Raw genomic sequence first — 26641 nt, 5'->3', positions numbered from 1 at the left:
GTCAAAGATGATCAACTATGATGCCTTTCGAGCAACCAGGGAACAGAGAAGAACAGCATGAAGAGAAGGAACCCAGTAGAAGGGGGCCGGCAGTTATTGCCCGGCAGGGATGGCGCAGCCGGTGATGCAATGCAGCAAGCACCTCTTCCTCTCTGCACCCTTTCGTCTTCCCTTCTCCAATGATTGAATGATGCTGGGGGGAATCAAGAGCTGAAGAAAGCTACCCCTCACCCTCTCCACTACACTCCACTACAGAACAGTGGCCGGCCCCCACCTCTCCGACCACCGGCTTTGCTCCGAACTGCCTCCGGCTCTCGGGGTAGTTACTTGCTTGGCACCATCGGGGCACTAATAACAGGGTTTGCCTCCCGTTCAGATATACCGACATCGCCAAGTGGATTGAGTCTAGAGAGTCAGAGACTGGGGACGGTCAAAAGTCCAAAAGTTCAAAAGATTCCTTTCTCAGACTAACAAGCAGAACAAGATGAATTTCCCAGCCCATATTGGTATCGCCCTCTAGCCTTGAACCAGTCCAACAATTCCCATCATCATCAAGCAAAAAGCCCAAAATCAAAACAGACCGAGCTAACTAACCCTCTTGTCGCTCTCGCTGATCATGTATCCCCCTCCTCCTCCCAACCCTCCCTGCAGCTGCTCTGCGCCTCCGCCTCCGCCCTCCGCATCCCTCCGGATCCGCTGGTACGCCAGCTTCTCGAACCGGCTCAGCCCCTTCCACCAGTGCTGCCCGGCCTCGTGCTCGCTGATCCGCTCCAGCAGGTCCGCCGTCGCGATCCGCACGTCCCGGTCCTTGTGCAGCAGGCCCAGCGCCAGGTAAAACAGCCCTCCGTGCGACTCGGGCGCCACCGTCAGCAGCAGGCAGATCTCGTCGTACGTCACCACATTGTTCGCAAACGACAGGTAGATCTCGCGGCTCTGCGCCGGGCTCAGTCGCTGCGTCCGCAGCCGGTCGTGCAGGTGGTGCAGATCCAGGCCCTTGAGCGGGCGGATCGTGTATATCTGGGCGAGGTCCTGCGTGTCGTGCAAGAAAGAGTGCCTGTTAGCATCACGAAAGACGGCCATCTGTGATGGGGCTGGACATAAAAGCACGCGTGCAGGCCCTTACCTGGATGAAGCTGTAGTAGCTCCTCGTGTTCCGCCACCCTTCTATCCTGTGCACATTACCTGCCAGCTCCTTCTGCTTCGAGCTCTCATCCGGCCACACGTACCCGTGCCCTCCCTTGCCCAGCGTGTTGGCGTCGGCCTCGTCTCCTCCGATGTACAGCGCGCTGGCGCCGTACACGCTCTCTTCGAATGCCGCCGACATCCGGGCAAACTTGACCACCCAGTCCCTCCACTTGGCGCGGATCACCCGCTCGCCCTGCCGTGTCGCTATGCTCCGCAGGATGTCATTCATAAATACCGTGTCAGAGGTCAAGTCCCCGGTCGATGGGCCGTTGATCAGCGCCGCGGCTGCCGGATTCTGCTGCTGGAAGTATACCAGACCTTCTGTTGGCGGCAGCGGCTCTAGCCGATTGCTGATCTTCATTCTGCCGCTGGGCAGGTCGCACAGCAGATCCCACCACTCTGGGTGCATCTCGAATGTCGGGTTCGTCACTCCTGCGATGAAGCCCGGCACCTTGAGCAGGTCGTCAATCTTCGTGAGATCTGTGTAGGGGAAGGCGTGCCTCGTGAAGCCACGCAGGACACCGCCCGAGGCCAAAGCACATGCCGCGAGCACGGCCTCCGCCACTTCACCAGAAGGCATGTTGTGCCCGAGGAAAATGATGCGCTTTTGTGTCAACAGAGCATTGGCCAGAACAATGATGGGGTGAGTCAAGGGTCCATTCGTCGTCAAGTGCGGATGCGTGTTGAATGGCTGCGGTGCCTTGGTATGGGGTTCCGAGAACTGCTGGATCAGCTTGACGAGCGAAAAGTCGCCCACCGTCTCGGGCATGATGGCAGTCGGGACCTTGACCGGGATGGGGATGCCCTTGTACATGACTTTGCTCTCAAACTCGTGAGTATCACGAGGCACCGCGAATTCCGAATGTCCTTCAAGATGGGCTTTCGTGCCAGCACGCTGTATCGCCGGTCGTCTCGGTGCGCCCTTGGGAACCTCTGGTGAGCCGCGCTCAGTCAATGTAGGGCCGCGATTCATGCGCCTCTGAATGATTTGCTCAAACTTCTCCACAAAGAGGTCCTTGTTGTCACTAGCCTGCAGGAGGTTGCGCTCGAGGAGGCTGAGCTTGGGCATCAGAGAGAGATCCATGCTGTTGACTGCTTCGTACAGCATCGCAAGTGTTTCTGGTACTGGCGCCTTGAAGTACTCCTCAAGGGCGAGCAATAATAGTGGCTGCAACACCAATAATTAGCTCGGTGGACAATGGACACAACTCCCACCCGCCCCCGCGATCAGCTGGTAACGCACCTTGTATATATGCAAGAAAGGATGCCTCGTGCATATCGCCATTGTCTTGACAATGGCGCCTCTCTTGACCGTCTTGTCGTGTTTCGTGTTGACCAAGTTGAGCACGTATATCAGAGGCGGGCCCTCACCACCTTCCGGCTCCGACGCCGTCGAGCCATCATCGCTCCAATCGTCGTCGTCATCATCGTCGTCGTCGTCATCCGGATACCCGTCATCCTCGTCCTCCTCGCCCTCAGCTGGCAGGATCCCCATCGCCCGGTCTCGCCTCCTCTTCCTCCGCCTCCGCCTCGCCTCTTTCTCCTTCTGCTCCTCCTCGTCCTCCTCCTGGCTCGTATCCTTGTGCAAGAAGAAGATCGTCCAGTCCTGGTTCCGCGCGTGCGCCTGATCCGGCAGCATCAGCTCGGCCAGCATGTGCTCGTCGCCCGTGATCGCCACGGGGTACTGGTGCTCCATGACGGGGCCGCGGTCGATGTCGAACGAGGCGACCAGGATATACTCGACATGGTTCTCGATCGAGGACCGCGGGTACTGTGACCGCAGCCGCCGCGGGGAGCGGGCGTGCTGCTTGGCTGCATGGTTTTGTGACGCCGACCAGCCGGCGCCGGCGCCGGCGGTGGCTGCCGTGGCCGCTGAAGAAGAGCCCATCGGATTTCTGGTGTTGTAGGCGGACGTGTACGCAGATAGGTCGGCCGGGCGGTTCGCGGGGGGTTGTGGAGATCGCGAGGGCCTTGAGGCCGTGGACATGGATGACGGCGAACGAGACGAAGGGAACGACGACAGGGAGGCGCGATTGTTGTTCCCACCGCCGTTGGTGGTGCTGCTACTGCTGCCCCCGTTATTGCTCGCGGCAAGGTTCGTGCTCCCCAGAGCAGATCGCGACGTCAGAGAGAGCTGTGCAGCTTGGAGGGCACCCAGGGAAGCCATGATCCCCCTCCCACCCGCTTTCGCTCCAACTGGCTGCGCCGGCGGGCCCGCGACCACACGACAAGTCGGTCAGTATTAGGTCGGGGTCCTCGTTTCGTCACAGGGACCAGGACCAGGGGTAAGACTTTTGTTCGCTGGACGAGCGAGGGGTCTGGCGATGTGCTGCTTGGCTGGGAGCTAATACCCCTGATACCGGCCGTGGGCGTGCTCGAAGGTGTGTGGGCCGGCGTGGTAGCGGCACTTGGTCTCCAGACCGGGGTAGCGGCGAATGTCACGACGAGGTATGACTTGCGCTCTTCGTGGCCGAGAGGGTACAATCCCAATTGACATGTAGTTGTTGTATCAAACAAAGGGAGAAGCGGCATAGCAAAGATGTCTCAGGTTCAGGAGGCGGCTCCTGCAACCCACCAGAGGACCTGGTGGCCGCGCCGTTGCGTCTAGCCCCGCAACGCCCGGTCGTTTGTGCCGGCGAGATCCACAGGCATCGTGTAACGCACTAAAGTCAGGGGGTTCTTATACGCAGTAGACGAGCCCAACCTTTCAAAGCAGTTCTAGAAGACCATGAAGCAGTCTTTCTAAGCCCACTCCCACCACAGTCAAGGACGACTGGAAACCCAGGAATAGAGACAATCTTGCGAGACTTGCAGTCATGCTGGTGGGCTGATTGTTGCAGTCGTCTGTCTGCATGCCACTTGAGAACATGTGGGCACTTGCACTTGACCTTCCTTCCTAGGACCCTTGAGGACAGCCCTGGATCCATGGCAACTGCTCGGCCGGATCATTTCAATGGCATTCATAATCAGCTCAGCTGTGGCGGTCGCTGAAAAGATCTTGAGGCATGGGACTCGAAAGTTGTGCACCGGATGTCATCTCAGTCTATTATTCGTTTTCTGTAGCAATTACAACCTCACTCGTCTCTCGTGCTCTGTGTTACGAAAACTCCGCCCAACGTCGACCCCTAGACTGACCACGAACAGCACGACATTGAACGCAGCCATCATGTAGAATGGCGCGCCCCTCGAGCTTACGTCAAAGAGATAGCCGCCAAGCTTGGTCAGCAGCAGGATCGCCGCGCCACCGCACCACGAGTACACACCCGCGATCGAGCCCTTGAGCTGGACACGTGACACGACCAGCATGTGCTGGCGATCATTCTCAGAGCTGGCGCCATTCTCCAGAAGAGCCTGTGTTTCGGGATTCACCTGACGGGCTGCCGAGCTTTCCGCTGTATCTTCTGTTTCGCGCGCAATGGTTGCCGGCAGGTCGGCGCTTAGCACTCCTCGTCCCAGAGAACCGAGAGAGCAGACGATCGCGGCGATCTGGCTGATTCCCAGCAGCGAGACGACGAGGAAGATCCAAGGGCTGCCGCCGCGCTCGTCGATGTTCTTGAACTCGGGGCTCTGCATTCTCGGGAATATGACGTAGCCGACCACTCCACACAAAGCGCCTACCAGGACCGGCACATTGACGCCTACCCTCCAGCGCCCGCCTCCGAGTTTCAGACTGGTCCGACGACTGCTCAGATATCCAAATAGCGGAGCGCAAAGGAGAGCAACGAGCTGAGCAACACCCGTGAGGATCGCAGTCAACACGTATGCCGCGCGGCATTCCTTCTTGAGCTCCGGCGTCGGATCGTGCGGCGAACCCTGACAGAAGCCGTGGTTCATGAAATATGTGTTGATGTAAAGTGGTATGAAAAGGCTGATGGCGACAGTGCTGGCGCGCGCCACGAAGCCTCCGAGGTAGCCCAGCGCGATATGCGGATCCGTAACTCCTAGACGAAGGGAGGACAGAAGGAGGGCGCGGTATGGAAGCGGGCCTTTCGAGGCCGGGTAGTACTTGGTGCCTTCCAACGCCGCCGTGGTGGACCGATCAGGATAACCCACGATGTCCTGCTCGTCGTCATCGTGGGTCGACTGCCTCCTCAGGCCGAAGAGCATCCTCCAACCCTTTTCCTCTTCACCCCTGAGCTTGCGGAAGCCATATGATACAAACACTGCCACGGCGAATGCGATAGCGCCGACTACATAGTAGCTGTACTCGACCGCCTCCGCAGGAGTGACGCCCTCTTTCTCGCCAAACTTTGCCGGTAGCGGCAGGAAGAGGGTGAGTGCCACCAGCGCACCGCATCCTGTGAACAGTCCCACGTACCCAGCCAGCGCCGCCGGCTTTTTGCCCTTGCCGCCGCCAATGCCGTCGTCCTCTTCCCTTATGTTCGATAGACTCCGGGCAAATCGCTCCTGCGTGATCGTGACGTCGCTCTCGGTGCTCATTGCCAGACTGTGTCGCGCGTTGGTCCTCCGGCCCGTCCTGATTTCCTGCGCCTCGCCGTCGTCCAGAGGTGCCCCCGCATCATCCTCCGCTCCTGCACCCGCATGCCTGTGCTCGCCTTGGACGCCGGCATTGTCGTCAGTCAGGACGGGCAGCACTGCCGTGACCATGGTCGCGGCCGCCGTTGCGCCGATGGCAAACAATATCCTCACGACCACCAGCCCACCCACGTCGCGCGCCTGCACGAAGCAGAAGAGCGCAAGCCCGATGATGGCATATCCCAGGACAGCCACCCACCGGACTCCCAGCCTGTCGCTGAGCAGACCCCATGCCGGGCAGGCGATCAGGGCGACGATCTCGTCGACGAAGCCCAGGGTGCCTACGATGTCGCCGACACCAGACTTGATCCCCAGCCTGTCCGTGATGACAAACGAGACGGTCGAGTTGAGAAAGACGAGAAAGGAAATGCTAAAGAGTGATATGCCAAGGAGATAGGTCGTGGCTTGCAGTGGCGTCGTGGAGGGGCTGAAGGGGAGCAGGCGGTACAGCGCCGCGCTTGTGCTGCTGCTGCTGGAGACGGCCTCCATGCCGGAACGGACGGAGGGACTCATGTCTTTGAGTGTGGTCGTTGTTGCGATGACCAGATGACCTTGTTGCGCAGCCAGCGACGCGTTCAGTAAGGTGATTCGAAAGTTGTGGCAGTGGGCAAGCCGACGGAATTCGAGCCGTGTTTTATCCAAGATTCGTAGGCAAGGACCCTCGCTTTTCGGTGGTATGACTAGTGGCTTTGGATTGCCGTCGAGCCACGCCTTATGTATCCTGTCAAGATCACCGCGCCTGTCTTGAATGTGTGTCGAAACCGTGCCCAAGATACGTAGCTTCCACCGTATGCTGTTGCTGAGCTAGCTAAGCACCAGTATCGCCGTTTGTTGCAGCACGGGTGCTAGTGGCTGCGATGCGTGCGCACTGCAGCGTTTGAATGTCTCCCGTGGCGCAAACGATAAGCAATGGGTGGACCTGCCAGAATCTTCAAGTTCGGGCTCAGATGCGCCGCCCAAAAGCCGTGAGCCGGGCACGAGGGGATGTCCGCAGGTAGTGATGACGAATGTTTGTCGTTGGGGAACACACACACCCCTCAGACTGCACGGCGACCAGGGTGAGCTTGGAGCTCCGAGGCCCAGGACAGCAAGTGGGACGTTTCGGTGCAGACACGCGCAGCTGTGTGGAAGACGCCAGGTAGTCGTAGTACTGTATCTGTATGCAAAGTCCCTTGACGACAAACGAGCGTGTCTCACACAGCAGCAGGAGGTCTAGCGAGGCTCTGCAGAAGAGAATAAGAGGGAGAAAGCCCTCGCAGTAAGCCTCGATTCGTTGTTGTTGTTTGTTGTTCTTGGCCTCGTCAGCACCCGAATGACCCGATCGCAGGGATGCCCACCCGAGTCCAGGGCGGACAATGGCAACGCTAAGGCGGAATTGGTCAAGGAAGCTCGTGCCTCGTCCGCAATTGGACGTCGTCTCCAACAGGATGCCCGTGCTCTGACTGATCTCACTCCAAGATCGCAGGGATGGGCTTGGCTGGAGGACTGCTGCTATGTAGTGTCGACCAGTCCTGGCCGATTGGCCCAGGCACCAGTCGCAGTCACGGTTGGACCCAGACAGGAGGACAAGCGCAGGGATGAGCATTTCCAGAGCACTGGTATTTATAAATAAAGTTACCTTATGTAGTGGTACATATCCCCACAAGTGCTCAATAAGTGTCTCAGGTACGGTGCTCATCAGGTTGCTTCATCTCCGGGACCTACAAAGTGCTATGGGATGCCGCATGAGTTATCCCACGAGCCCCATCACGCAGCTGCCATCTCCGGTGTCGATACAGAGGCAGGACTTCTGCGCAAGCACCTTGCCTCTCGGATTCCCACAATACATCAAGACAAGCTAAAAAACATTGAGCAAGCAGACAGGCTGAACCGTCGTATGATTTGTCCCTTCCCAACGCCAAGGAATGATGATCTCTATCCTGCTTTTCCCAGGCCTCCCGTCTCTACATGACAGCGCGGGCAATGCGCGATGACCGGAAGAATACAAAACAGATGTATGGCACAAGCAGGGTTGCCGCTATCTGGGTCGGCAGAAGCACAAAAGCCGCCGCAATGACCGTGGCCCACCAGCGGAACCGAGCAATCCTGTCCTGCCACTCCATGTCCTCCCTTACGCCCCCTTTCCGTGGTATCTTTGGTGTCGCTTCGCTAGCATGCTCGTCGTCATCATCGGCCTCAGCCTCGCTATATTCATCGTCTCCGTCGTCGTCTTCCTCACCAGACTCGGATTGTCAGCCAAAATGGAAGCCCTGGGGGAAACCCTGTGCGCGTTGACGACCGCCGCCAGGGAAACCACCACCACCACCGGGGAAACCGCCGCCGCCGCCAAAGCCACCACCGCCATTCATCATGCTGAAGATGATCTCCGGGTCGATACCTCCGTGCATGCCACCATGCATACCGCCGCCGCCGAACATATCGGCTGGGTCAATCAGGTCGTCACCACTGTCGAAGCGGGCACGTTTTCTGTAACAATTGTTAGTCATGAGTGAGCGATGCCTGCTTTGGGTTGTACAGGGCTTACTGAGGATCACTGAGCGTCTCGTACGCCTCGCTGATATCCTTGAAACGGGCCTCTGCGTTCTCGTCGTTGGGGTTCTTGTCGGGGTGGTGGATAATGGCCAGCTTTCGGTAGGCCTTCTTGATGGCGTTCTCATCGGCATCCTTGGATATACCGAGAATCTTGTAGTAGTCTTTGCGTTGGCTCTTCTTGAGCTCCAACTCAGCCCTGCGGATCTCCTTCACGATTGTGCGGTCCTCAGGGTCGAGCTCCTGGATGGACTTCCACTCGCGTACTGAATCTTCCCACCTTTCAGCTTGCCCCAAAGCGTTCGCCTTTGTCTTGCGAGCCTTGAGGTACTGCGGATCCAAGCTAATGGCACGATCGCAATCCGCAATGGCAAGGTCATACTGCTTCAGCTTGAGGTTGCAAAGCGCCCTGTTTTGAAGCAGCTTCGAGTTCGTGCCACGGTTGGTAGGATCCACCTCCAAGGCTGAAGTGTACTTGTCAATAGCATCCTGGAACCGGCCAGCCTTGTAGTCTGTGTTGCCATCCTCCTTCATGCGGTCCAGCTTTTGTACTGTCCTTAGCCACTTGACGGCGTCTCTGAAGTCAGGGTCACAGCTGAGTGCTTTGCGGAAGTGCTGGACTGCCTTCTCGTTGTCTCCTTGCGAGTAGAGAGCACGACCGCGGAGAACGAGCGCCTCGGGGTCTTGGCTGTTCTGGCGAAGCAAGGACATGGCGACATTTTGAGCCTCGCCCAAAGAGTTGAGACCACCCATCTTAAGGTATGCGTTGCCTCTCATCAGTTGCCACTTGCGAGGCTTCGATGCGCGGGGGCCGAGGAGGCGCTCTGCCATGTCAAGTGCGTGCAATACCATGGAACCACTGGTGCCGTTCTCGAGGGCATCTTGGGCTGCCGAAATATGCATTTGCATCTCCTTGGCAGCGGCGGTATCCTTTGCCGAAGGGGGAGGCTGGATTCGTCCAAAGGTAGTCATGGCCTCGTCAGGGCGACCAAGACTTGTGTAGATACGCGCAAGACGAAGGAGATACTTGGCTTCAGTGGGTTCAAGGTCAACTGCTCGTGAGCAGTCCTCCAGAGCTGCCTCATATGACCCGTTCGACATGTTGGCGGCAGCACGGTTGCCAAGATAAGCGGCCGAGTTTGGCACAAGTTCGATCGCTGTGTGGGATGAGTCAGCTCAGTTCGGTCAAGCATAAGCGCAACGGACCGCCGAGAACATACCCTTGGTGTACTGAATGATGGCATTTCTGTAATCCTTCTCCTTGAAGAACTTGTTGCCGGCAGCCTTGTACGACTCTGCCTCATCCTCGGTGGTAGGAACAGGGCTCGAAGGGTTCGACTTGTGGGGAGGCGGGACAGGTCCGGCACCGTTGGTGTTGATCTTGGAAGGCTTTGGCGTCTCCTTGGTGCCGTTTGTTGAGGCCGTGACGGGTACGGAGAAGGACGCTTGCGGGCCCGGGGCAGGCGGCGAGCTCGCCGTTTCTCTGTCCACATCCATTTTGTCGAAAGAACTCCGCTGGCTCATGTTTGATAAGGCGGACAAGCGTTTATACTCGTCCGGAGGGAGGTTTAGAGGGTGGGTGTCAAGGTCGGCCTTCTTGCGCCGCGACGAGGACCCTGGGTCGGTAGAGTGCCTACCAAAGGTGCGAGAGCTCCGAGACTTGGAGGCTTGCTCGCGATCTCGAGGAGAGGGCGGCGCGGGGGAGGGGCTGGCCGACGGCTTCTTCGGGGGCGATCTGGCGGTGTTGTGTGCAGAAGGAGAAGGTCGCAGAGGCGACGCTGGGTCCGAGCCGACGGAGAAGTGACGCTGGTGCGCAGGTGGGTTGCCCGGTGTGTCGGTGTGGTCGGGCCCTGTCGACGGGTTCCTGGGGGAGGAGGATTTTTTGGAGTTGAAGATGTTCCTCATTGGGACTGCTTTAGAGGCGGCAAATAGAGCGCCCTGGGAACCCACTCCGCTAGAATTATGTAAGGCCCACCTGGAAATAGGCTGTCACCTCGTGCTGCTGCCACCCTTTATCTGGAGTGCTCGCAGTAAGCCGGACCGGCACGCAAATGGCAGGATAAAAGCGTCCTTGATGCTTCTGCCGATTGCACAAGCCAGGGCTGTCTGCCTTGGCGCTGCAAGTCTCAGTACAGGAGCAATTCTTCGCTGCTCTGTAGACGTGCAGCTCCTCGAAAAAGAGCTAGCTGGTAAAGGGTTCGCACTCTTCAGTTGCACGAACCGTGATTGTGTTGCGTTCTGATGTACCCAAGATTGCCACTGCCTTTGCCGCAGGCGCAGTTCCAGCGATATCGACTTGGTTCTCGCAGCGAGACAGAGCGGCCTCGAGCGGATCGGTCGTGTGCCTACAATCGGGACTGGTCCCTGGTCGTCGAATGTTGTAGAAAGGTTGGAGCGACGCTAAAGGAGGATTGTTTCGGAAGCGTTGGGCGCCTTGTTGCTCCGTAGTCGGGGGTACAAGGTAGCGCGCTGCTGGGCAGGCGGTTCAAGCACGATTGCGCTTCGCTACACCCTTTTTCGACTTGTGAATGCTGCTGGGAGGGTGATTCGGGACGTAGAGGAAGATTTCCACGGAGATCTCCAGCCACAGGAACTGACGAGAAGCACGGACAGTGCGGGCGAGCCTCCAGGTGCCTGGTGGGTGTGGTCTGGGGGCGACGGGGCTCGAAGGTGCTGGGATGGGCGCTGTAGCGGCGGGAGGGCTAGGTGGGCTGGCGTATGTCTGGTCGCAAGCACTGTCGAAGCTGTCGAGCCCAGAGATGGGACGAAAAGGGAGGGATGAGATTATAGTTGAAGCTGAGGACACGATGGACAGTGGCCGGAAACAAACAGCAAGCCGACTAATTACTCGGCTCGAATACCTTGTCACGATTTATCAGCCCGATGACGAGCACAGCCCAGGAGCTGGAGCCATCCTGCACAAGTGCTGGAGGATATGCCCGCCTTTGCTCACAGTGCCATGGTGGATAAAATTCGCCAGGCTGGGGCCATTGGCAAATTGAGGATGATCCCGTTCGGCCTCCGGCCACTGTCACGGTAGCTTGTACATGTCCGGCCGCACGGGGCCAGGGTCCTTCTGCGCCACGGGCCAAGTCGAGGGTACATGGCACAGCCCTGGCTGTTCTTGTTACGAGCTGGTCTCTGGGCTGCTTCATTTGCGCGAGACGAGAAAAGGAAACGGGGCAGGATGGCCAATGGAAGCCTGGGCAAGAGGGTGATGAGCGCGCCCGCGGGCTGGGATGGGCATGGCCCGCGCCAATGGTTCCGAGCGGATGGCAGTCTACCCACTGGCGTGGCATTGTTTTGCTGCGCGGAAAATCGAGAGGTTGAACGGCGCAGTCTGCATGCAACGCCGCTGTCAACGGCTCGTGAGTGGTTGCGCTTTTGGTGGTCCCCATCACGACGACATGCTCCCCCTCCAGACAGTGGCGAGTTCACGCCTTGTGAGCCTTGGTTCCTACTATGCATAGTCCAAGACGCTCGAGCCGGTCAGGATGATCAGGCGTGATGTGACGAGTGAAGTCAACGCAGCTTTGACTTGCCTGAAGCAGATGGATGACGATGCCAACCTGGAACATCAGACAGACCCTTGGCGTGTGATGTAGGCCCAATTTCGTGGAAACCGACCTGGATGAAAAGCCCCTGGGCGGGCGGCAGGCACTAGGGACCGACAAGCGAGTAGCTCAGCGGGCCATCCCTTGCCCGCTTGCCGCTGCCGCCACCATGGGTGGTTACTTGGCGTCCCTGGGCAGAGCTCCGCCAGCGGCAGGGCTTGTTGCGATTCTCGAAGGTTCTGTGGGGTGTCTGGCCGCTTGGAGGGGAGCGAGGGGAGGTTGGGGTCCGGGACAATGGAGGACTGCCCAGGTGCTCAAGTGCGCGCGTCGGCCGTCTGTCATGGAGGGGCGGCTGCGGGAGTGCCAGAACGCTCCGGTATGCTGCACGCAACCGATGCACTCTGAAACCTGCTGCAAGGGCAGGCCCTTTCTCTATTTCTGGCCAGAGGCCAGAGAGAGGACCAGACGGTAACAACAGACAAAGGGGACCGCGAAGTGATCTTTGCCCAGTGCTGCTGATGGCTACCGCCCTCGAGTCAGCAGCCATGACTCTGTGCGATAATTAGTGTATTCAGCCCATCGAGTCGCACGGGTGCTCGTACAGCATGGTTCTTAGTACCAGGCCGTCGCGTCAACGTCCCAAGGGAGGTGCACGTGAGAAGGAATGCGAAGAGTATAAAAATACAGTTTCTCCACGAGATCAGAGTGACATACTCCAGCATCCGGATACTGTAGCAGAGCCGGGCCGGCGGGTAGGCAAAGCAAGCTGGATGGCGCGCGGCTGGCTGCTGCACACGTCGGGTGCCATCAAGAAGGACAGCGGTTGCTGCCGCAACCACGCCATTGTGTACTTTGACGAGACCCTGGGGAATAACCCACCTTGGCACACCCGACTCCACTGAGGGCCTCGCCCATGCTCGACGATACAAACTACATGTGCATGCAGACGGGAAACCTAGATCTCGAAAATAGCAGGCACACAAGGCTTCACTCCCAAGAGAACCATCACATCTCTTATACTTTATCGTTTGGCCGTAAAGGGGGCCCCCATCGCGGTAAACAATTACGTCAGACCTCTCCCAGCGCGTTTAGCTCCAACAATCCCATTCCCTGCGTTTGTTTACGCACCGTCATCGGCCCCTCTAAGCGCCATCCACAATTAACAGCGGCGCTACCACTGCTCCTGCTCGTTCATGCTACGTCCTCCACCTGCAACACCCAAGACGGCATCGCGACAACCGCGCATCACGATCCACAATCCCCAACCGGCCACACACATCTTTGCGCCCAGCCGGCCCAGAAAATACAAAAACCTTCAAAGAAAATGTCGGCAGCAAGCGGCTACAAGCCGTCCCCCCTCGGCTACGGCTCGCCAGCGCGGAACTCGCCCTTCCGCAGACCAGAGTCACCCGCCTCGCCCTCGCAAGCAACAAACAGCCAGTACAGCCAACGAGGCAACATCACCCCGACGACATCTCCAACAAAACCCAGTGGTGCCTCGTTCGCGCACTCGCGGCTCGGCAGCACCGCCTCGGCCGCGTCGCCTCCCACCAGTCCCAGCATGGAAAGCGGCAACCGGACACCGCGATTTGGCGGCGGTGTCCCCCCTGGCGGCAACAGCCAGAACCATCTCGGCTCACCAGTCACGATCTCGAGGGCCGCACCTACCAAGCAGCCCTCGAGCAACGGCAATGCCCTCTCACAGCTCCAGCCGTCACAAGTCAGGACGTTGCGGGAAGGCTTCCAGATCCTCGATAGGAATAGCGACGGCGTCGTGACGCGGGAAGACGTTGCCGACATGCTGGACCAGCTTGGTATGTCGATTCTCGGCGACTGCCTTTCCCTCCCTTCTCCCAACAAATTGACCTTGATCCCAAGCAATGATGAGAACACCTTTGCTAATTGAGTTTTGCATCTTTCCCCCCTTAGGCCTCCCGTCAAGCCAGTCCGAGCTATCACAGTTCTTCCCGCCTTCAGCGCCACAGACCATGACCCTCGCAGTCTTCATCAACTCGATAGCAACCACACTAGCCGCCATGTCGCCCAGCACGGAGCTCCTGTCCGCCTTCTCCGCCTTTGACGACGACGACAGCGGGCAGATCGACGTCGCGGAGCTGCGCGACGCGCTGCTCAACACGGCCCCCGAGCCCGGCGAGCGCAGCCTGACGCCCGCAGAGGTGGACCGCATCGTGAGCGGGTTCAGCGGGCGCCGCGCGTTCAGCAAGAGCAGCGTCATGGCCGCCGCGCGGGACCAGCACGGCGGCGGGTTCGGCGCCAAGGGCAAAGGCGAGGTGTTCAAGTACCACGACTTCGTGCAGTCGATCGTTGGCGGCGGCAAGGATAACTCGGAGACCAACTCGTCGCATGATGACGGGTCGGAGGACTAGATTTGCCGTCATCTTCATCATCAGGGTCACCTCTTTTTGGTTGTTTTCAACGTTTATATTCGGTGGAAAGCGTTGGCTTCCTGGCGACTGCCTGTGTCTTCGCGAAGACTATCAGAGGAAGACTGGCGCGCCTTGTCATTGCACAGGGAAATGGTGTACATTTGCAGATTGGGAGGCACGCAGGCGGGCGCATTTTTTTGGGACGGGCACAGTACTGGATTACTGGTCGAGAGAATCATTGGTATAGCGTACATATAGTATAACTACAACAGCACATGCATTTAGTGATTAAAGCTTGCTGGTGGTCACCGTATAGTCTGAAGCTTTCTTGGTGGCTTTTCACGCTGTGTATCTATTTTGTTCCACGCTTCTTAGCACTATTAACACGGCAACAACGCTGTCCGTTGGTGAAGGAGCCACATGTTGTGTAAATCTGGTCTTCCTCACCGTCCCGGTCCCTCCCCGATAATATATAGCCGAGCATCTCGCTGGTGCTCAGTGTCCGACGTTTTGCCCCATCGGCATCATCGACCTACTGACGGAACCGTATTTGGCTTGCCATGCATAGAAATAGAGGAGCGCGGCAAAGGGCTGGCCAAAGATGGTAAATGAAACCCAGAACACAATGTTGCCGATAAGCTTGCCGTTAGAGCCGCCCATCTTGGCCAGGGGTAAGGTTATCGCAATGAGCGGGAGCTGGATCATCATGCCGAGGAATGCAACACCTTTGTCCATGTCAATAGGAGGTTTTCTTGTCGTTACGGGGAGCGATACTTACCAATAATGTTGTGCGTCGGCACGCCCACAGCGAGTTCGTGCAGGATGCCCGAAACGACAAAAACGGCGATGCTGGCATGGCCCATTTTGTAACCCCTACCCACCATGGGCATGTATACATGCCGTTTCATGAACTGATACACGGGTTTGTTCCACAGACGCCAGTACTCGCCCAAACTTGCAGAGTTCCACCAATCGTCGTAGAAGTTGCGATCTCCAAAGCGCATGATTTCAGCCAAGGCGTTGAGCATGGACTGGAAGATGGCGAAGAAGCCGGCCAACCAGACAACGAGCGAGATTGTGGACAGCTTGAAGAGGCGCTCCAGCATCCCAACCCAGTTAAGGGTGTGGACCTTCTCGAGCGAGTTCCAGAGGACAGGCGCGGCGTACTGCTCGCTGATGAACCAGATAAACACGCTCAAACACGCAACTTCTCCTAGACGCTTGGCCACAAACATCCATCGGATCTTTTCGGTACGAGGGTAGACTGGCTGGTAGACGAGCGTGGGGGCCCACCAGAAATACACCAGGTTGCTCAGTGTGATGTTGTTCGGGTACGGGCAGCTCTCGTACAGATCTGGCAATGCTGCAAGCTCCCCCTTGACTGGATGAAGATAAGCATGTCTCAGATCCCTATTGGTGAGCGCATACGACGCCATTTTCAGATACACGATAATGATGTGGAGTTCGGTGGCCGTGCCGATCAAGGGATGATGGATAAAGTTGTATACGACCCAGCTTGTAAGCGCGAGCGCGATAGTCGCATTGACAGTGTGCAGCGCTCTGATCGTCCGCCAGGTGGTCTGAAACTTGGTCTTCTGCTCCTCTGTCGGGCTGCTCGCACCATCCTTGTCGGCCGCCTGGGATTTTGATGTGCGAGCTCGGGAACCAGCAATCAATTCCAACGAGTAGGCGATGAACAAGAAGCACGGTATCGTCACGTATAGGAGTGCTCCTAGGATTAGATCTTGTCGTCGAAAGTCGTGGCATGTGATGCATATGAGATTTCCGTACTGCAGAGAGATGAAGATATGTCAGTCGTGCTTAAATAAAAGCGTATAAAAGTGGCCTCCTGCTCCCAAGACGTACCTTTTGCATGTTCTCAATCATCAACCGAAGGTTTCCAACAACTGCCATGGGTCAGCGTGAGTCCAAGGCCGGTTGCCTAAACGCAATAGCATCATACCGAGGACAATGACCATGAGATTTCGGAAGCCGAGAAAGCTAGGCGCCGCTTGCGAATCATGGCTCAGAGTTGATGGTCTTGTCATGGAGTGTACAGCCGCGACGTGGCGGTATTTTCCGCTCAGCTTGTTCGGGCGAGCCGTCGTGGGAGCAGCTGCCGAAGCAGGTGCTTGCTTCTGCGTGGTTCGAGTATCAGCGGTCGTGTCTTCTTTACGCCGCAATGTCGGCGAGCTCAGAGGAGCCATCGTGGTCTCCACACTCGTCGTCGTAGCCCCTTCCATCACAATGACGTTGGCTCACGGACGAGCTCGAGGCGTGCGGGGGAAGGTTTTCAGCTGGTGAGATTGCTGCAATGCAGATTGTTTTCCGGGCGATATTGTGAGGTCGTAAAGGGACAATTGAGTGGAACTTTCAGGCCCAAGCAGTCTCAGTATTTCTTTCTTCCTGGAGCCTAGGAGGTTCGAACGGGAAAGGCTGATGCTTTTGACGAGGACCCTGGATGGAGTGGTGGGCTTTAAGTTTTGGTGGAGGGGTGAGCTAGCTCCCTGGTCAGTTGTCGATCGTACGGGGTTATCAGCAGCTTGCCCTAGCTCTGTCTCGGACTGAGGCGCCACTAGGAAGGAAGCTCGACCGTGGGGTGGAGTGCAGGCGACAAGAGAGATGAAGAGGTTGAACTCGGGACGTGAGATGAGGAATCTCGTGCAGAAAAGAATGGGACAAAAGTTGTTGGCCCAAGCCGTGGCCAGCTTTTTGGGTTGGCAGGTGCGTCCGAGAGTTGCCGTTAGTGACGGCTGGTGCAGCCACGGGGGGAACAGAGGCCGCTTGGCCGTTGAGGATGTGGGCAAGAACTGGAACCCTTGATAATCTTAGCAGGGCACGACAGGGAGGAAAGACGGGAGCTGGTGCATGGATGTGCAGGATGGCGTCACAGTGGTCTGCTGCACTGCAACCGGGGGACCTGCAGAGGGTGTTACAGCTGGCGGCGTCCATTGGCTGGCAGGTCCAGCCGCAGGAGAGCAGAAGGCACGCAACTTGGGAACGGGTTATCGCTCGCAGGCATTGGCAATATCTTGCCGGACGAGACAAGTCTCAGTCAGGCACGGCACGAGAGCCGGAAGGAGTCGCTGTGCTGGCCGCGTTGTTGATTGCTGGACCCAAATGGACTGTTCCTGTGGTGGCGTCCACAGGGTGCATTCCACGCTCCCAAATGTGCTGCGGGAAAGGGTCGTGCTGGTGCTGGCGAAGGTGGACGGATGCTGGGCAGCGGCGTGACTGGGCCAGGAAGACGTGAGAAATTTCTAGACTCACAATGGAATGCGTCTTGGCCAGAAGTACGGCGCCAGATCGCAGGGCGGGCGGCTTACGCAAAGGTTTCGATCAGCACTGGGATTGTGCTGATGGGTAAATAGTAAGCGGTACCTGATGGACTGCGGCCCGTGTGTGGCGTTCGGGATCTGTCAGGACTACCTTACTGCTGCTTCAAAGTTGGATGGCGCACCAACACAGCTACTCAAACAAGTCTGATCCAGACTGTCGCCCGTCGATCGGATCGAGCTGCCACGAGATATATGTTGGCAGGCGGCAATGCGGCTCCAGGGCGGCCCAGCCGGACTCGGGAGCACGCAGTTCCAGGGTTCCGTATTGTGGACGAGACCCGCTCAGAGCTCGAAAAATAGGTCATCGTGACAGCCGCAGGCATGTGAAAGTCGGATCAGGGCTTGTGAGGTGCAATCCATGCCATGCGTCCTCTGATGTGCCGCCGACCACCCCTGAGCGACAACGAATCATTGCTGTGTTTCAAGGATCCCAGACGAACTGCACTCAGGGCCCTTGTCAGCTCAGGATAGGGGACCGCGAGCACAACGCAGTCCAGCCTGCGGACATGCCACCCTGAGGCCGCCAGCCTTATGCGGCTCTGTGGTGTGTGCTGATTTTGACCCTACTGCCACGCAACGGATGGCCAGTCTGCTGCAGGCGCCAGACCCGTGGCACCACATCCCGGACTTGTGCCTGGGATGGCTTGAGACCTCCCCTCCTTCGCTGCCATGCTCGCAGATAATATGCGGCTCGCGGAACCGCTATCCCGTGGTGGGGGTTCGTGGCACCGATGGCATGCCCCAATTAGAACAAACTTCTGTGGAAACGCTGCTCAAGCTGTGAGTAGCCTTGAAGAGCCCGAGAAATCTTTGCTGCTGAGACGAACCAAGTGTTTTGAGCAGAGCAGAGCTGCGTTCACTATGCGCCCCTACAAATCTGGACAGGCCTTGATTGACTGGGTGAGGCCCCAAGTTGTTTGTCTTGAGGTCGTCTCGAAATTCGTACTTGTTACGTACCTTGCGATACTCCAAGGTTGCATGTGACGCTAAGGGTGCAATTGTGCAGCTGAGGAGTGGGCATTCCTTAAGTGAGCAGATGCTCACGGGGACTAAACCACCTTTGGAATAGTGGCTTGGCACCCAGAACAGACTTGCAAGCTTGGACCATTGGAAAGGTGCATGGCGGCAATCCAAGTTGCAGCTACACGCCAAGACCTAATCAGCAACGCGCATCGCATTCTGTACCACTCCACTGCAGCGACCACGACGACAGCAACGTCCTGGGGACAAGACAACGCCTGGTTGAACACCCCTCTCGTAGCGACCCGGGACATTGAGACGGGTGGAGTCCACGTGACCATTGCTTGGTTTCCCAGCCCTAGCACGGCATCTTGAGAGAGCTTGGACTAGCATTGACGAGTAGTCCTGGACGCCTGCCTTGACGTGGCTCTCATCACACTCATCCCGAGGGCCTGTTCAAGTCTCTAGAGCACCAGGGCGCATGCCCTACACAGCGAGGCATGTCGTTTGAGCCGCGTGGGGATCACGGCGGAGGGTACGATGGCGGCGCGGGAGGTGGTGCCGGGTTCGTCAGAGCTCGTGGTCGTCGTACGTGACCTGTTGCACTTCACCCACTTGATGCCATCTGTTAACATGACACCGTAGGCCCCGTGACTGACTATGGCTCGACAATGGTACACTGGATGAGGGACCGGCACCCCCGGTTCAAAGGGTCGTTCCATGGCGAACTGGAACGGCAGAGCCCGAGCTACATCGTCGACGTGGGTGCTCCTTGATTGCTGCGCACTCCATCCTTGTGCTGACACGTCGACATATCAGATGCTACCGCCCTTGGCAAGGGTAACCAGCCCAGCAGACACGGTGCCAACAAAGCACCTTCACTCATCGCTCAACAAGATCAAGCATCCGGTTAATGTGGTGCGCTGGACGCCAGAAGGGCGGAGGTTGTTGACAGCCTCCAGCAGTGGCGAGTTCACATTATGGAACGGCACCGGCTTCAACTTTGAAACAATCATGCAAGCGCACGACGTCGCCATCAGAGCGCTGGCATATTCTCACAGTAATGACTGGTTGATCTCGGCAGATCACGACGGCATCATCAAGTACTGGCAGCCAAATTTCAACAACGTGCAAGTCATACAAGGTCACACAGACCCAATTCGAGATCTTGCCTTCAGCCCGAATGACGCAAAATTTGTCACGGCGTCAGACGACTCGTCTCTCAAAATCTTTGACTTTGCCGGAGGCGTGGCGGAGTCTACGTTGCAAGGCCACGGCTGGGACGCCAAGAGCTGTGACTGGCATCCAACAAAGGGCTTGGTTGTGTCAGGGTCGAAGGACCATCTGGTAAAGCTGTGGGATCCCCGGACGCAGCGGTGTTTGACAACGCTCCACGGGCACAAGAATACCATCACGAAAACAGTGTTCGAGAGGGTGATGGGCAACTGCCTGGCTACTTCAGCTCGTGATCAGACAGCCAGGATATTCGACATGCGAATGATGAGGGACATTTGTTTGCTCAAGGGCCACGAAAAGGATATTTCGACGCTGACATGGCACCCGATCCACGCCAACCTCATTAGCACAGGTGGCAGCGAAGGATCTCTATTCCACTACCTCCTGGATGAACCCAACACACCCGCTGGCCACGTCATTAGCAATGCAGTATACGAGTCCCCCGACCCGGCCACAGCACCAACACAATCGATTTATCCCGCCCACAAGATTCCCCATGCCCACGACTTTGCTATTTGGTCGCTCGACTGGCATCCGCTCGGCCACATCCTCGCGTCAGGCTCAAACGACCGCATCACGCGGTTCTGGTCACGTGGGCGACCAGGCGAGACCGACATCTTCGAGGACAGATACCACATTGGCGAGGCCGCCGCCGAGGCCCGCGGGACCTGGGACCGCCGCGGCGGACGCCGCCAGCGCCAGGAAGAAGAAGAGCAGGAACTCGAAGACGAGGCCGAAGGTCTGGTGGACCAGAAGATGCCCCTCCGGCAACCCGCCCTCCCAGGCTTTCCGGGCTTACCAGGCTTGCCTGGTCTACCTGGCCTCACTCTCCCTACTGGCGTCAACGGAGTCATCCCACCACCGCCACCGCCACCGCCCCCTCCCATCGGCGCGAACGGCGTCGTGCCTCCTCCGCTTCCATTCCCCCTACCTGGAGCCCCCGGTGGTGCAGGTGTCCCCGCACCGCCCCCGATCCCGCTGGGCATGGACCCAAGCAACCCGGCCGACCTGGCCAAGATTGCCGAGCTCATGCAAAAGGCCGGCCTCCCGCCTCCTCCGCCGCCGCCGGGCATGCCGGGCATGCTACCACTCATTCCACCACCCAATTTCCCGGGCGGCTTCCCTCCTCCCCCTCCGCCGCCGCCGCCGGGCATGGCTGGTCCGGGTGGTATCGTGGTGCCCATTCCTGGCGTCGGTGGTGGCATTCCTGGCATGGGCGGACCCGATGGCGGTGCGGGAGGTGGCGATAGTCAAGCTGGAGGGCGCCGGGGCAGGGCGCCGCTGCCCAGTCAGGAGGAGAGTCTTCGGCAGGAGCAAAGGAAGGGGAACTACACGCGCGTGCGGTAACGGGGACGACGGAAGACGATACTGCAGGAGACGGGTGATGTCGGGGATGCGCACCTGGATGAGTTTACTGGTTTGGCATCGGTTCGATAAAGCATAGCTTTTCGGAAAGGTAAAAAAAAAGGAGAACATGTCACAGGTAAGGCATGAAAGTGGCATATTGCTATAGTCCCGCGGGGTATTTGAGGCATATTGTTCCAAACGCCCCTATATAGTTTCGAGGCATGGTCATGATTAATCAATGGCCGTATCGGTTCTGCGAAGCTCATCACATTGTATCCCCGTGTGCATGCTTCATGCATGAACATATGTGTAAATGCTGTCAACTGTGTGTGGATGCTATCTACGGGCGCGCAGGAAAATAAAACAAAGCGCCTTCCAGGCCTATATGCAAAGTTACATTCTTGATGAATGCCTGTTCCTTCCCAGCGTCAATATCCCAAGTATCGTGTGAATCGTGCAGTGCCCAACATGTACAGCAAATCATGTATCGTGAATGCAGCGCGGCGAGAGGTCGGCTGACCTAAATCAGAAGTACCAGATTGTGCTCAAACGATGAATGACCATGCTCGTGGCTAGAAACGTCCTCCCCAGAGGCCTGTGCTGGACTTGTCGACAACGAGAATACCCAAGGAGTATTAAGGAACTCCAGTCTATCCCATGCAAAAAGAACGCCAGAATGCGATATCGACCCCAAGACGGAATACACGCTTCAGAAAGGAAGGCTCACTGAACGCGCAGTGGCGGTGTGTGCTCATTTCTTGACAAAAGCCTTCTGCCTGGCGGCATAATCCTTGATGACCAGAGCGCACGTCGTGTCGGCGCAGAGCCTCCTGCGCCGTGTCATGGGCAGCTTGGTGGCGAACTCGAGTCCGCTGGCGCGCTCGACGGCCTCGAGCGGTACCTCGAAGTCGGTGATGGGCTTCTCGTTGGGGATGACGGCGTTGGGCAGGACAAAGGCGCCAATGGCGACGTTGCCGCCCGTGCGGCCGTCCTCGGCAAAGATGACCTTGTAAAAGTGTGTCGGGACCGCGACGTTGGGCGGGTTGCCGATCATCTCGTACTTGACGTACCACTTGTTGTCGACTGGATCGCGCTTAGGCAGGTACAGCGGTCCCGTGACGATGCGGACGCTCGGATAACGCGTGGTCAGGCGCCTGCAGAAGTCCTCGAAGTGCGCCCAGTAATCGCGATTGAAGCCCTCGCCGACCTGGGGGCTCATGTTGGTGAGGAAGAAGGTCTCATCCATGGCTTTCTGGCTCCACTTGCAGTCGGCAGCAGGCACCTGATGGCCACGGTCGAAGCCAGAGCGGTAATAGTCCTTGAGCTTGGCGCGGAACTTTTCAGGCACACCGTCATCCTCGAGGAATGTGCTGTGTTGCCTGTCGCCGCCTCTTTGTGCGAGCGAGGCTGGGGTGATGTGCTCGACTACCCAGTGAGGATTGCGGGTTCTCCTGTCGAACGAGGAGACGAGGGCTTCTCTGGATGCAATATCGGAGACGGGGCCAGGGAAGCCGTAGTCAAAGAGACCTGCGGGGTCGACAGGAGCCGTGCTGAGGACGGAAGGCGAAGAGGTCGAAAGCATCTGCTGGTTCGGAGGCGTAAAGACCTGCTTGGCCGGAATCGGGACGGGAGCAGGTACAGCGGAGGGCGAGGTCGAGACGGTGGTTGTGGTGGTTGAGATGGTCTTTGTGTCGAGCTTACGCTCTGACTGCGATCGTAACGAGTACATGCCCGCGGTAACAGCAGCACCAGCACCGGCGCTGGCAGCTGCGATGAGGGCAAGAGTGGTTTTGGACATGGTGCTGTAGAGCTCCCAAGAGGGAGTGGTTGCTGCTGGCGGCGTGCCTTTTAAGCGAAGGACACCTGGGAAAGGAGAGGATGACAGCCAGAAACCGTCTGTCGGCGTCAGCAGAGGGAGGAACTGGTGCACGCGGAAGGGCTACGGCAAGCCTCGTGGTGAGGTGTCGACGTCTAGCAGCGGAGTTGCGATCTCATGAACCCGTCTGCTGGAAATTTTTGGGGTTGAGTGGTGCTGAGGGCGGCTTGTGACAGGCCGGGTCAGGTGCGGGGGCCCGCCTGGCAGGGGTCGGCCGTGGTTGCTGGCCATGTCCGCAATGTAGCGTACTTGGTGTAACCGAGACGCTGCCAACCAGCGAGGCCTTCTTTGAGGTCAAAGGGATCACTTCTGAGATACATTAGACATCGGTGGCATCGCTCTGATATTATTTGAACAACTTAGGACATTCAACCCGTTTTTTATGGCTCGAGACATCGCCTTTCTTGCCAGCCGCGTGCGAGCTCTGTGGTTGCAAATGTGTGCAACAGGTAGTGACACTGACTGGGTGGCCCTCCTGACCATGATCATGAGCACAAAGAGCCTATAAGCCCAGGCAGACGCGACGAGAGCGCTGCTCGCTGGACAACACCAGAAATCATCAAACGGGCACGAATTCCTCACATTCCTGAGCATCGCCCTTTGTCGAATAGCTGTCAGGCACCTGCTATGCTGTGGAGCGTATGTCGGTTGGGCATGAGGGCAGGTGCCCCCCCAGTGACGCTCTCAGTTGTGGACACGGCGACGACGATTGACGGACGCTGTGTTTAGCACGGTCACGGGACCGGTGAAGGGATTCCCATGCAGTCAACCTGTGGCAGTCACGAAGCGACGCTTGCAAGTAAGCATCGTGCCTGACTGGCAAGGAGCGTGGAAGTGGGCTTGCCCCGGCACGATTGGCATCAGTCGATACCCAGGGTATGGAGAGGCTTGCCGCATGCAATATTGAGGACCCTGATGGCCAGGCGGCGTCAAGGGGTGTGCTGGAGTGGGTGCTGCAGCACGTAGTGGATGCCCTCCGCCTCGGCCGCCTGCCAATCGCTACGCGAAGCCAGCCAGGATGCCCATCCAGCCTTTGAAGTGGTGGCTGTCACGCACCAGAGCCGCACAGAGGAGACTTGAGGACCTTGAGGGTCGTCATTGCTAATCATCAGCATGACGGGAGCGCTGGATCAACACGGTCAGACATGACTCAGCACTGGAATTTTCGAGACGCAGGGCAGCTGCTTGGACTTTGGAAAGAGCCACGACGAGCAGCATTAGAGTATGGGAAGCGAGGTCCCTGCGGCGGGAAGCCTGCTGTAGCGGTCTCAACCGAAAGCCCATGCCGGGATGGACAATTAACAATCGCAGGGGCTTGACAGGATCCGCGCGGCACTTGCAGCTGTGTGGAAGCCTGCAGGTCAGGGCAGAAGCGCTGTTATGTAAGAACGACCCCCCCCCCAGCCCCGGATCCTAGTGCAGTGACGTTTTGATGTGGTGTGGGCAGCCCATGCGCCTTCCAACCTGCCTTGCCTCGTCTGTCTACTTGTACCTTGCTTCCTTAAGGTGCGTACTTGGCGCAAACTCGCTTCATCTTTTACCGACTCGGCACACCACGACCACCTCATGTTCACGTGCCATCTGCCGAGAACAGCAAGATTCAGTATTCGTCTATCCTGCCGTTTCCTCCACAAGACAATTGCCCAGTCAACCGTGAATCATATCATCGACAATTCGAACACCTCTTAACCATTTCGACCGTCTTAACACTATTTCGCACTTCATCGAAATCGCGTACTGCTTATGCGTTACTCATACGACAACACCTGCTAGTAAATAGGAGCCCGGTGCAGTTGGAGCGTCGACGCACTTCCGCGCAAGCCATATCGCCAGCGCTGGCGGACGCATAATGGCCGTCATGGAGGCGACAGAGCTCAGTAATGACACCCGTGGTTGGATCATGTGCTTGGTCAGCGGGACAGGTGAGTGATTGCTAGCACTGTCGCAATGTCCTCGGTAGACATCACAGACACCCGACGCTGACCACTGTCTATCGCGCAGCGTGCGTCCTTGGTGCTAGTGTCATCAATGTCGACGTCATCGTCCGCCTCTTTCCTGGCAAGAAGAACTTTCGCGTACAGGATAGCAATGCCTTTCTCGCGGCGTCGCTCAGTCTTAGCTTCGGCGTCATGGTGAGTATCGCTGCATGTTTGTGGTTTTAGCCGTGTCCTCTGGCTTTATCTCCGCAGAGTGGCTAATGAGTTTGATCACAGTTGTTCATGTCTCTCTATAGCATGCTACCATCAGCGAAGAAGTACCTTTCGAAGGGTGGCTACGAAGACCCAGTCTCGGGCCTGATCCTTATGGCATCTTTCGTGGCAGGATTTGTCGGAATTCAGATCGTATCGCGGCTGTTCCATCAGCTTCTCCCTTCACATGTCGTCGATTGCGATCACAGCCATGGCGATGACCACGAGCATTCACACGGACAGAGCCGCCGGCAATCCTCGCGTGTGCGCAGTTCGAGCTGCCGACGCGTAGATTCCTTTGGAAGAAACTACCCAAGCACGAAGACGCCAACTAATGGCGTTTCTGCCGCCCACGAAAGCACGCCGTTGTTGACGGAGGTTCCAAACAGCGGTAGTGGTCTTCACCGGACTGCGACTATTGATACAGAGTACCCATACAGACCCGGACCCACGCCGCAGATCAGCCGTAGCAGAGCGACAACGCAGAGCCGGCGGCCATCAATGTTACAGGTACAAAAGAGAGTCCTGTCGTTTGTGAAAGACACAAAGTCAAATTGCGACGAACAGGGACCATGTTATGGCTACACAGACCCGTGCGGCCAGGAGTGTTTCAAGCATATCAGCAGCCGTGTTCCCAAGCCATTCTCCAACTTTCGCACGACCAGCATCGCCGAGGCGACGCCAGGTGAAGAGGCCACAGGGGAAGCCTCGACAACGGGCACCTTGAGTCCCACCGAACAGAGAAGCAGGGCCACATCAAGCCATTCGCATTTTGACCAGCAAACAGATGATGGACACGAGCATGACCACGATGACCTGGAGTCGCAGCATCATCATCATGTTCCACAAAACGCATTCCTGTCCATCGGCTTGCAGACGTCGATAGCCATTGCTCTGCACAAGTTCCCTGAAGGCTTCATTACATATGCTACGAACCATGCAAACCCTGAGCTTGGCTTCAGCGTCTTCCTCGCCCTATTCGTCCACAATATCTCGGAGGGCTTTGCAATGGCACTGCCGTTGTATATGGCGCTCAACAGCAGAACAAAGGCCATCATGTGGTCATCTGTCCTGGGTGGCCTGAGCCAGCCTCTGGGAGCAGGCATCGCTGCGTTGTGGTTCAAGTTTGCTAATCACAGTAACATGAGTCCGGATGAGGTTGCATATGGTTGCTTGTTTGCAGTGACGGCAGGCATCATGACCAGTGTTGCCATCCACCTGTTTGTGGAGTCTCTTAGTCTGAACCACAACAGGAACCTGAGCATAGTCTTCGCCGTCCTAGGCATGACGCTGCTCGGTGTCAGCAGCGCCTTTACCTCTCATGATCACTAGCAACACATCCCGTCCAGTCGGAAGCAAAGGCCGCGCGTGGCTCGTACAGCCAGACTTTTTGCATAATCATTAAGGTTTTCTTCGGGCTTCCTGGCAGGGTCTCGGTCCATTACACCACCCACGGCGTTCATCAGAAGCATTTTAAGCATAGGATTCGAAGGGAAATTGACAA

At 57.6% G+C, this 26641-nt stretch overlaps 9 protein-coding genes across 9 annotated transcripts; 4 read left to right on the top strand and 5 right to left on the bottom strand.

The window, feature by feature from the left end:
- Positions 1–585: 585 nt before the first annotated feature.
- B0I36DRAFT_372375 (docking domain of Afi1 for Arf3 in vesicle trafficking-domain-containing protein) lies at positions 586–3172 on the bottom strand (the record flags this gene model as incomplete). The annotated part of the gene is made up of 3 exons (XM_046160109.1): positions 586–1029; positions 1124–2353; positions 2429–3172. 3 exons carry the CDS (start codon positions 3170–3172, stop codon positions 586–588), a joined length of 2418 nt encoding a protein of 805 aa, XP_046017312.1.
- A 1079-nt stretch (positions 3173–4251) lies between these two features.
- B0I36DRAFT_237722 (major facilitator superfamily transporter) lies at positions 4252–6210 on the bottom strand (the record flags this gene model as incomplete). Its single annotated transcript, XM_046149553.1, has 2 exons — positions 4252–5676; positions 5749–6210. The coding sequence occupies 2 exons, from the start codon at positions 6208–6210 to the stop codon at positions 4252–4254; spliced, it is 1887 nt and encodes a 628-aa protein (XP_046017311.1).
- Positions 6211–7952: 1742 nt separating this feature from the next.
- Positions 7953–10155, bottom strand: B0I36DRAFT_236311 (uncharacterized protein; the record flags this gene model as incomplete). Its single annotated transcript, XM_046149457.1, has 3 exons — positions 7953–8187; positions 8246–9407; positions 9471–10155. 3 exons carry the CDS (start codon positions 10153–10155, stop codon positions 7953–7955), a joined length of 2082 nt encoding a protein of 693 aa, XP_046017310.1.
- Positions 10156–13128: 2973 nt separating this feature from the next.
- B0I36DRAFT_346192 (uncharacterized protein) lies at positions 13129–14191 on the top strand (the record flags this gene model as incomplete). Its single annotated transcript, XM_046156428.1, has 2 exons — positions 13129–13618; positions 13734–14191. 2 exons carry the CDS (start codon positions 13129–13131, stop codon positions 14189–14191), a joined length of 948 nt encoding a protein of 315 aa, XP_046017309.1.
- A 374-nt stretch (positions 14192–14565) lies between these two features.
- Positions 14566–16546, bottom strand: B0I36DRAFT_76720 (MBOAT family protein). Its single transcript, XM_046163340.1, has 3 exons — positions 16058–16546; positions 14970–15981; positions 14566–14916 (listed from the first exon to the last, which is right to left on the bottom strand). Exons 1-3 carry the CDS (start codon positions 16103–16105, stop codon positions 14687–14689), a joined length of 1290 nt encoding a protein of 429 aa, XP_046017308.1. The 5' UTR covers positions 16106–16546; the 3' UTR covers positions 14566–14686.
- A 165-nt stretch (positions 16547–16711) lies between these two features.
- B0I36DRAFT_76663 (uncharacterized protein) lies at positions 16712–17530 on the top strand. Its single transcript, XM_046163339.1, has one exon. It carries the CDS (start codon positions 16989–16991, stop codon positions 17442–17444), a length of 456 nt encoding a protein of 151 aa, XP_046017307.1. The 5' UTR covers positions 16712–16988; the 3' UTR covers positions 17445–17530.
- Positions 17531–18689: 1159 nt separating this feature from the next.
- On the top strand, positions 18690–21361 carry B0I36DRAFT_381249 (WD40-repeat-containing domain protein). The gene is made up of 3 exons (XM_046160846.1): positions 18690–19077; positions 19135–19250; positions 19309–21361. Exons 1-3 carry the CDS (start codon positions 18990–18992, stop codon positions 21070–21072), a joined length of 1968 nt encoding a protein of 655 aa, XP_046017306.1. The 5' UTR covers positions 18690–18989; the 3' UTR covers positions 21073–21361.
- Positions 21362–23086, bottom strand: B0I36DRAFT_315742 (uncharacterized protein). Its single transcript, XM_046152909.1, has one exon. The coding sequence runs from the start codon at positions 22868–22870 to the stop codon at positions 21824–21826; it is 1047 nt and encodes a 348-aa protein (XP_046017305.1). The 5' UTR covers positions 22871–23086; the 3' UTR covers positions 21362–21823.
- Positions 23087–24717: 1631 nt separating this feature from the next.
- On the top strand, positions 24718–26639 carry B0I36DRAFT_76599 (Zinc/iron permease). The gene is made up of 3 exons (XM_046163338.1): positions 24718–24870; positions 24950–25080; positions 25162–26639. The coding sequence occupies exons 1-3, from the start codon at positions 24798–24800 to the stop codon at positions 26467–26469; spliced, it is 1512 nt and encodes a 503-aa protein (XP_046017304.1). The 5' UTR covers positions 24718–24797; the 3' UTR covers positions 26470–26639.
- Positions 26640–26641: the final 2 nt, after the last annotated feature.

Source organism: Microdochium trichocladiopsis, assembly GCF_020744255.1.
Source record: "Microdochium trichocladiopsis strain MPI-CAGE-CH-0230 chromosome Unknown B0I36scaffold_2, whole genome shotgun sequence".
Lineage (NCBI taxonomy): Eukaryota > Fungi > Ascomycota > Sordariomycetes > Xylariales > Microdochiaceae > Microdochium > Microdochium trichocladiopsis.
The sequence above is the reverse complement of the archived record's forward strand: the minus strand, read 5'-3'. Positions and strand labels throughout refer to the sequence as shown.